The sequence below is a fragment of the Callithrix jacchus genome, chromosome 4 (assembly GCF_049354715.1).
Source record: "Callithrix jacchus isolate 240 chromosome 4, calJac240_pri, whole genome shotgun sequence".
Classification (NCBI taxonomy): Eukaryota; Metazoa; Chordata; class Mammalia; order Primates; family Cebidae; genus Callithrix; species Callithrix jacchus.
Window position 1 is genome coordinate 153204811 of NC_133505.1, and position 10351 is coordinate 153215161.

The window sequence follows — 10351 nt, forward strand, 5'->3', positions numbered from 1 at the left end:
ACCATATCATACTGATTCTTAGAGGAAGAAATGTGGTAGTCCTGCTGGTGTTCCAGGTAGTAACTGAGAGGCGTCTGCACGTCTAGGTCAGAGCCACTCTATGGTAGCTGGATGCATTCTCTGTCATTCTCCCAAGCTCAGAAGGCATTGAGTGTTTCTTGAATCATGGGGTGACTCTAACCAAGGACACAACAAGGAGATTCTAATTGTGAGCTCTGGATGTCTGTCAAAAAGAATTGATGGGAATGGGTAGATGCGCTTGTCATGTCATGACAGCAGGGCCAAAGAGAGACGAGAGTTGACTGACATTTTGTGACTTAAAGGTGAGTGCCTAAAAGCAAAAGTAAAAGCTGAATGTGGTACATCCCTGGTGGGTGACAAATAATAAAGCAACAATCCCCAAAGCTAACAGATTGGCCGTTAAGAACTTTCAGAATAGGATCTATTCAGACTTTTCTTCTTCAGTCTATAAAGGATTAGGAAGAGAGAGGTAGGTTTAAATCTGTGCACCATCGCCTAAACTAAGACTGGATATTTTTAGCCATGGCTGTTCCTGTTAAGTTTTTTTTTTTTTTTTTTTTTTTAAGGTATGTTCTGTGACCTTCAGTTCCCACTGTTTTTGTGAATAGGCAATGCAAAGAGATTAGCAATGATGGAAATAAAGCTGCCCGCTGGACCATTAGAATCTGTCTGGAACTATCCTACCCCTGAGAAATAATCCCAACAGAGCGATGCAACTGTCATATTTCTTGCAGTTAGAAAATAGGTGAATTTTCCAGTTGTAGGAAATATGGCAGTTGCATTGCTCTGTTAGGAAATTGGCAAATTGGGAAATTTACCAGTTTTCCAATTTTCCAGGGTGAATTGTGAAAACTCCTGGTAGAGCTGAGGCGCATCCAGATCTCTATTAAGAGATTGTGTCTGGTACCACGAAGCATAGAAGAAATAATAATGCTTGACCTGAAGTTTCTTCAAAAGAAGCATAATTTAAGCTCATCTATACTTCCTGAGGAAATATAATTACATTTGTTATACCTCTGCCAAAGCAATGCCACAGTACCAACATAATGTCTTAAAGAGACTTTGGCATGAGAATTTCTTAGATCAGCCAGTAATCATGATCAGGTCGAATAAAAGACCATTCAAAATGTACTTGGAAAAAGTAGTATCCATCAGAATTCTATTCTTTAATTTAAAATAAATTTGGCAATTTTCTCAAGACAGTGGAGCCTCTACCCAGACAAAGTTTATGGTACCTTCCATACTTTACTGAATTTGAATTTTATCTCTGAATTTTTTTCTTTGTTGATCAAATGAAGAAAGCACAGGTCTTAATAAAGGCAAACTGTTTTTATTTGTATTGTCTTTTATCCAGTGTCATATAACTTGAGGGTGTAGGATGTAATTGATCTAAAGATTCTAAAAAAAGGACTGCACCTTTAGACTTTGTGATACTGTCTAATTTCAGCAAGCCAATGGCTCTCTGGCTTATGAAGGTAGAATTAAAGGGGAAAAGGCTAAAATTCACAATACTATTTAAGATGTAATATCAATAGAAACTACCAAGTTCTCATATAATTAGAAAGCATTTGTCTTAAAAAACACACTGAGAGATTCTCTACCTTTCAGTCAGTGGTGAGTAAAAAAGGTGAGAAATTTTAATTATGTTCAGATAAGCCCCCAGGTTTGAGAATATATTTTAAATATGCAGATTTTTTTGGAAAGCTCTCAAGAAGTGGAACTGGAGTCAGTGAGAGTCCTTTGTATTGATGACAAACCTGGGGTTTCCTGGGAAAACAGAAGTCTGATTCAACTGGTATCAAATAATTCCTAGACCTGAGATTCTACAAGATCTACTTCTCAGGCTGCATTAGAGTATCAGCGGGCTGACGCATGTGAAGGTGAGATATTTGGACAGCTGCATTTCCAGCATCACTTTGGAAAAGTCTTGGTGGGGCCAGAACCTCCCCTTCCTTGACAGGCCTCATGTTCTAGCTGTAGCTGCAGGAGCCACAGCAGAACTGCCCCAAAGCCTGTACCTTTTGATTGATTTTCTTGGTGAGTCAATTCTCTCCTTGCTGGGACTCAATGGCATTTTCTGTTTCTATTTTCACTTTCAGAGAAAACAAGTGCTACCCTCCTCAGGTTCCAAGGAGTGAGCCTCTCTTATGTGAAGGTCTTGCATTATCTGTGGGCTTTCTGGATACGGTCCTTGTATCTGTTGTGAAGCTATTAAGCCTAGAGGCAAAGACTTGATTTGGACATAAGAGAGACAGGTGTTGTGTAAGCTTCCCCTTCAGGCAGCATGTACAGGATGCTTTCCTCCTGATGATCTCAAACACCCACCCACTGTTATTCCCATTTTAAACCTCTCTGGATCAGAGAACAGTATACTCTGCAGATGTAACTAGTACTTACTGAAACAAGTAAAACAGACAGGATCACTGAATGCCAAAGATATACTAATCTGTTTACACCACCCACTCTCAACTATTCTCTAAAGTGCTGTAAATATTGGGTTTTCTGTTTGGAGGATTGCAATACTTATCTAATGAAAGAAAAGCCAAAGCAAGATCCTGATCCTGTTGTTGCTGGAACTGCAGCCTCAGGCCTGCCTAGCTCCCACACAGTAACTATCCATTATTCTATACATCCATAGGCCTAACAGTGTTTTGCTCCAATTGAGCCACCTGAGATAGTTACTCCAAATGCCGCTGCATTTCATCTTCAAACATGAGACTGTTTTAGGCCCCAGGTCTGTCCTTTGAAGTTGAGCAAAAGGTTAGGGTGCTTTGTAACAATTATGTGGTGTTTTCTAAACCTAAACCAGATTGCTTTTCCTAAGATTAAGAAGACAAATAAAGTTGAACAATAGGAGGAAGAGCTGGTGGCAGATGCAGAAACAATTAAAGTTATCTGGGATTAAATAAATGTCATATTGCAGGATAATATTGTGTTTTTATAATGTATGTATTCTTTTTTGATATAAAGGGATTTGCTTTTATACATTTTTCTCTTCTTAATATCATAGTAGTGGGTTCCCAGCCTTCTCAAATAAGATACACTCTTTTCTCACCAAAACAGTTCTTAAGCCTTCACCAGAATCTATTATTAGTAAATGGAGCTCTATTCATGGCCATTTGAATATAGAACACAACAAAAGCTTCCTAGAATTTAGTTACACATGTATTGAATAGCACACTTTATCATAACAGCATCTAATACATTTTAAAACAGCAGTGCATTATCTACAAAGACATAGTATTTATTCAGCCTAAAAACAATGCCTAATGCAGGTATAGATGCATGGACCTTTCAGATTGTCTACAGACCACAGGTAAGAAATGACTCATCCTGAAGGACTAAATGTCTGTGAGATGATACATTTCTTCTACTATCTTTGGTTTTTAAAAAGCAATGTATTTTGTCCTTGAACAAAAGATTACACTAATTTTCTTAATCTGATAAATGCCCTGAGACGTGAGATCTGTTTCCTTTTTAAACAGTACTTTACAGCAAATCTAGAGCAAGGTGAAGGGAATCAAAGTTGCCAGTTTTGAAGGCCGTAGTAAAATGTCCCATCCCAAGAATAAAAATGGAATTCAATTAAAACAGCACTAAGTTGTGATTCTATCTGTCTGCAAGATGATTAATAATACTGTTAGCTTGGGTGTTTTTGAGTTAAAAAGATACCCACATAGAACCTGTGGACAATGAGGAAAACGGCCCCTGTGAATGAATGGGTGAAGTGGAATCACCTTAGGGCTTTCCAGGAAACAAGGTACCTTTTTGCTATTATGTGTAGAGACTAAGGCAGTGTGTCATTGGGGCTGCTAAGCCTGCTGGTTGAATTAGACGAAGACTAGTTCTCAAGGGACTTGTTTGTTTTCTTTTAAACACACACACACACACACACACACACACACACACACACACACCCCTAAATAGATACAGTATAACATTTTGTTTAAGCTTTTTCCTGATGGACTTTAAGAAGGTGTTTCCTAATGCCCGTTAAGAAGTAGGCAGGTGGGGAAGGAAACATTTTTTTCATTGTAATTTAAAATGATACAAATCTCTGAGTTGGATGTTATATATAGTAAGGCATATTTAAGGAGGCTAAGGAGCAAATAAGTTTTATATTTGCCTTTCTAGAAGAGGCATATTGAATGCATAAAGAGAAACAAAGTGTGTATCGTGGTAGATGAAGTAGTTGAGAAAGATTAAGGAAGGTGAGCTTAACTAGAGTGTTAAGTGCAGAAGAGCATCGCTGGGTTCCGGCAGTGCTTTTGGCTGGCTGGTTGACTACCTCTTCTTGCCAGGGACACCACTAACCTGTTCTTTAGTTTGTTCACCTCAGAAAAGAGTCAGATACTCCAACAAGATAGTGTGGAAGTAAATGAGACAATTTTTTAAAACTTTACAAGCACTTACACAGTCTCAGATAATGTGTAAAGCATATATTTGAAAGAAATATTAACTTTGATATACCAGAGATGAGCTTTTTCTTAGACAATTAAAAATGCTGTGCAGGTTATCAGATATATGGAGGAACTACCTAGTTCCCAAATAATGAGGTCAAAACTTTAACTGTTTTATCTATTTTAGAGCCTTTATATCCAGAATTTTCTGTAATCAGCATCAAACTTGTACAGTCATCTGTACTTATCTGGCTCACTTTACTTTTCAATATTATAAAATATGAAATGTCAAAACATTACCCTCATTATAAATGTGATGGTCACATGTAATTTTTGAAGCATTCATTCTTTATTCTCAAGATGATTAAATCAGCCATTATTTAAGCTACTGATCATTTCTTACATTTTTTCCAAACAAAAACTAGATTATGGATTAGTCTATTTCACACCTGCACTTAAAGAAAAAAACATTAATTTTCATATTACTTTTAATGCCACAAATGTGTTATTATTATGTTATTTTCTCTGTCATTTTACTGGATACAGAGAAAAAGCAAACTGCTAAAAAAGAAAAAGAAACAGTTATTTCCTGATTTAAAGATTAATGCTGTTGTTATTAATAGAAGGCTATGGTAAGGTACCATCTGCTGAAAGTTATACGAAAAGAAGTTGAGTCCAGAAGTAAGATCAGAATTATTACAATAGACAGAATAAAATTTGGGTTGTATACCACAGTACCTTTCGTTATCTTCTTATTCAGGGAGAAATTTTATATGGTTGGTTTTCTGTGGGTGCCATGAAGATGAGAGTTGATAAGGCTGGGAGGCTGCTGGCATCCTAGGACTTTTCTTCACCCAGGCTCAACGAGTAGAGGTCTTTGTAACTGCTGCTTTGTCTCAATCATAATCTTCTCTTATTTGCATCAAACTACCCTAAAGCAGGATGTGGGCATTTGTATTTTGCCTGGCTTTTTCTTTCTATTGCTTTTCAAACACAGCTATTTTAGTGTTCCTAGTGTGGTAATCCCAAACTACCTGCTGTGAATCAGGGCCTTTATGTGAATTGTGATTCACTGTATGTGTGAGAAATAATGCTCTGAATTTTTTTTTTAAACAAAAGCTATGAAACACGTACATTGACTGTGAGTCCGGGTTTTCTGTCATCTGCTTCTTCATTTCTTTATAGGTACCCATTATGATCATGCCACTCTTGTCACGGGAAATGCTTGCATATGAGAATGAGTAATTGACAGGATTTATTTTATAATCCTACAACAAGGAGAGTAGCTTTGTACGTGGGTCTTAATTTGTCTCAAGGACTATAGCCATTATTTTGGTTTTGCATGTGTAACTAATAATTTTTTTAAATAAAAGTTTTCCATCAGTTGGGAGTTTTTCGTGTGTGTGTGTGTGTGTGTGTGTGTGTGTGTGTACATGCGCGCGACAGAGAAACAGAGAGCTAGAGAGACAGAGTACAAGGGAGAAAAAGGGAGCTTCGTGGTATCTTAGACCTAAATGGAAATAGATATTTCTACAACAGACTGGCTTTTCTCCTCAACACCTTTTCTCAGAGTCAGTATTTCCTTCTTTGGCTCAGGATGGAATCACTGGCTGCAGCTCCACAGGCAGCCCGTGGTAACTGCAGCTTTGGGTGTTCCTTTTCTCAGAGGAGGTATGGGGTGCTGGAGCAAAGGCCTAAAGCAGAGATAGCAGTTAAATCACATTGAGCTAGGTTTGCATATGTTTTATATGTATTTTATTCTGTGTGCATGATCTCTCTGCAAATAAATCCATCTCTATTTTATTTATTTATAGTTCTAATGGCAAGTCTGTGTCATGGTCTGAACCAGGTGGAGGACAGGTGCCCAAGGGACAGCACATGTGGCACCGCCTTTCCGTGCACGTGAAGACCAATGAGACGGCCTGCAACCAAACAGCCGTCATCAAGCCCCTCACTAAAAGTTACCAAGGCTCTGGCAAGAGCCTGACCTTTTCAGATACCAGCACCAAGACCCTTTACAACGTAGAGGAGGAGGAGGATGCCCAGCCGGTTCGCTTTAGCCCTCCTGGCAGCCCTTCCATGGTGGTGCACAGGCGCGTGCCCAGCGCGGCGTCCACTCCGCCTCTGCCGCCCCACCTGACCGCAGAGGAGACCCCCCTCTTCCTGGCCGACCCGGCCCTCCCCAAGGGCTTGCCCCCTCCTCTCCAGCAGCAGCAGCAGCCCCCTCCACAGCAGAAATCGCTGATGGACCAGCTCCAGGGAGTGGTCAGCAACTTCAGCACCACGATCCCGGATTTCCACGCGGTGCTGGCAGGCCCCGGGGGTCCCGGGAACGGGCTGCGGTCCCTATACCCGCCCCCGCCACCCCCGCAGCACCTGCAGATGCTGCCGCTGCAGCTGAGCACCTTCGGGGAGGAGCTAGTCTCCCCGCCCACGGACGACGACGACGACAGCGAGAGGTTTAAGCTCCTCCAGGAGTACGTGTATGAGCACGAGCGGGAAGGCAACACGGAAGAAGACGAACTGGAAGAGGAGGAGGAGGACCTGCAGGCGGCCAGCAAACTGACCCCGGAGGATTCGCCCGCGCTGACGCCTCCGTCGCCTTTCCGCGACTCGGTGGCCTCGGGCAGCTCCGTGCCCAGCTCCCCAGTGTCCGAGTCCGTGCTCTGCACCCCTCCCAACGTGTCCTACGCCTCCGTCATTCTGCGGGACTACAAGCAAAGCTCTTCCACCCTGTAGGGGGGGAAGGGTCCACAGAGAAAAGCAAGGCAAGCCAGAGAGCTCCCACACCTCCAGAGATGTGCAAAGGGCTGGAAGGAGAAGCCGGGCAGTGGGGAGCCTCGTCGGGGGAGAGGAGGAGACCACCGCCGCCGCCGCCGCTGCTGCTGCTGCCTTAAGCAGGAAGAGGGAAGGACACCAAGCAAAAAATGCTCCAGGCCAGGATTCAGATTCTTGAATTATTCAAAAGCCTTCTCTGGGAAGAAAGGGAATTCTGACAAAGCACAATTCCATATGGTATGTAACTTATCACAAATCAATAATGACATCACAAACATAATCTCTTTTGCACAATTGTGCATAGCTATATATATGCCCACACACACTGGGCCATGCTTGCTAAGGAACAGCCCACGTGGACATGCCAGTCAGATCATGAGTTCACCTGATGGCATTCGGAGTGAGCTGGTGGAGCCGCACAGAGCAGGTGCGGGGAGGGGAAGGGCCCAGGCCAGACGCACAATGAATGATGGGATGATGGAACAGCAGCTCCTTGCTCAGAAGCCCTTCTCCCCGCTGGGCTGACAGACGCCTCATCTTCAGGAGACTCAGGAACGGGGCCGCGCAGGGGTCTTTCTTCATCCACCGCAACCCATCCAGTGCCAGCTTTGAGATTGCACTTGAAGAAAGGGGCATGGACCCCCTGCTGCTCTGCGGGTTCCCTTTATTTAGGAAAACAGGGATAAGAGCAAAATTATCACCAAGAAGTGCTTCATCAGGCGTGCTACAGGAGGAAGGAGCTAGAAATAGGACAATCCATCAGCATTGGACTTTGAAAAACAAAACAGCATGATCAGCTTCTCATGTTCCATATTCACTTATTGACGATTTGGGGAAAAGACCAGAACAAGAGATTGTTTTGAGAGCGGCAGAAACCCTTGTGTGGATTAACTTGTGTTTGTGCCAAGCGGGCTCTCCATTGCCCTTCAGTTAACAAACCATGTGGCAAAATTGTTACCTTCCACTTACTGTAGCAAATAATACCTACCAGTTGAACTTCTAAGATGCGTATATGTACAATTTGGTGCCATTATTTCTCCTATGTACTACAGAAACAAATCCAACTTTGAATCTAATGGTGTACTCAATAGCAACTATTACTGGTTTAAATGACAAATAATTCTATTCTCTTGTCACTGAAGTGTCACTAGCTAGTGAATGTGTTCCTGTGTCCTTGTATATGTGCAATTGTAAAATTTGTGCAATGTAATGTCAAATTGACATGTCAATGTCAATCTTGTAGTCAATCCAACTGCAATTAGAAATTGTCTTTTGAATATACTGTAGATATTTTTTATGTTCTAATAATGTTTTATACATCATTGTCATCAATATCTACAGAAGCTCTTTGAAAGTTTGAATACTGTGGCTCAATGTTTTTCAGATGCAGCTTGCATGGACATTTTTCTTCAAAGATGGAACTTATTTTTCAGATATTTTCCGACATGGAGATATGTTATTAATGAAGTGGTTTGAAAATTTGTTATATTAAAAGTGCACAAAAACTGAGAGTGAAAATAAAAGGTACATTTTATAAGCTTGCACACATTATTAAAACATGATTGAACAAAGCATTTAGATTGTTCCAGATTATTTTAGTTTTAAAAAAAGATTTTCCACAGCTACTCAAGCTCTACCATACACTAACATCTAACTCAGCTCATAATTTCTAAAATCTTTATTTATCAATCACATTTTGCCTTCCTTTAATTTTTATGTCCATGTACTTTCATTCCTGTGTCTTGGCTGTCATAATTTTTTATTTCTGTTATCTGCTGTTGTGTAATATCCATGGACATATAATCCACTTATTCCACCTTTACCCTCCCTTTTTACCCACAATAAAATGATTTTTCTTACTTTTTTGATTTCCTCTATTACTTGTGGAATGAATTTCTACCCCCATTAAATATCTTTGTTTATGCCTTATGTTCAGTCATATTTTAATATGCTTCCTTCATATTGAAGCTGCTGATTTTTCAGCCAAAAATCATTTCAGAATTTTAAAATATCCACTGCATCATTTGTTCAGAATTTAACATCCACTCCAGTGTTGGAGGCTTGTATTTCTTATACTTCACCATATTCTACTGCCAAGTTTAGTCAGTTCACATCAAGAATGAACTGCCTTTCCTTTAAAAAAAAAGTATTTTAAAACACCTTTATTGAAAAGCTCCCATGACTAAAATGTGTACTTTGGTTCCATGTTTTCATTGTAAGAAAGCAGACAGAAGACAATCATTGGCTCCAGTGATTAATAGATGGATTTTTAGTAACTGACCAATTCACAAGGGAAAGCGTATGATCTCTTTCTTAGTGAATCATGTTTATTTTTTAATCTTAATGCCACTAACATACATCCCTAATATCACAGGGCTGGTGCATTCAGATTTTTTAAAATTAGAATAGATAAGAAAAACAACTTATATTCAAGTGTAAGATGATATCAGGTTGGTATAAGACATTTGGTGAACATGTTCATTCAACTGTGATAACTTTATTACTCTGAATGCCTGCTATTGTCCTGATTATGGGGTCTCTTGAATAAATATAGTATTAATCCTTGGAGAGGTACACATACATACCCTATAACAAGAGGTCCGAAACTTGTCACCTTAATGTATGTGCTGCTACAAGTTGTTCAGCTTCTTGTAAACGTGTTTTCCTTTGGCTCGTTACTGCCTTTTGTCAAATAATCTTGATAATGCTGTATAATAAATATTTTCTATTTATTAAATGTGTATGTTCTTCTCTATACTCTGAGAGTTACAATAGAAATGGACCAATAGAAGAAACACTTCCAAGGTTTTGAATTGGCTCAGAACATGTTTTCTGAGTGAAAGTTGGAGAAAGCAACACAAAATCTCCAGATCAAGTAGGTGAGATGTATAGCGTGACTGTGAAGAAGTGGTACCTCACATTATAGCAGTTTTAAATAAAATCCAAAATTAAAATTTGCAGTGCCCTTGGCAGATATTGTAATTTATCTTATTGACAAGTGTGTGAGGCTGAACAAACTCTGGGCATTCTAGTGGAGCTCTGGGGGCAAAGGTTTTCAGTGGTCCCAGCTTTGTTTTATTCATGCCCCGCAAGGCTTTTCTTTCCTTGGTTTACAGGTTAGGGGGACCTCATTTCCAACCTTATTGATATTT

The 10351-nt window shown here is 40.2% G+C and overlaps 1 protein-coding gene across 8 annotated transcripts in view; it reads left to right on the forward strand.

Moving 5' to 3' along the window:
- Positions 1 to 9936, forward strand: part of GRM1 (glutamate metabotropic receptor 1) — a 420197-nt gene extending 410261 nt beyond the window's left edge. For 6 of the 8 annotated variants that reach the window (XM_078370258.1, XM_078370256.1, XM_078370257.1 and 3 more), the window contains one exon: positions 6236 to 9936. Coding sequence is in view for 3 of the 8 variants with exons in the window: in XM_078370256.1 (XP_078226382.1) it covers positions 6236 to 7160 (925 nt within the window). In the remaining 5 variants the exon portion in view is untranslated. The remainder of the gene's footprint in view (positions 1 to 6235) is intronic. The other 2 variants (XM_078370259.1, XM_035296925.3) reach the window with 1 other exon arrangement.
- The last annotated feature ends 415 nt before the right edge of the window (positions 9937 to 10351 follow it).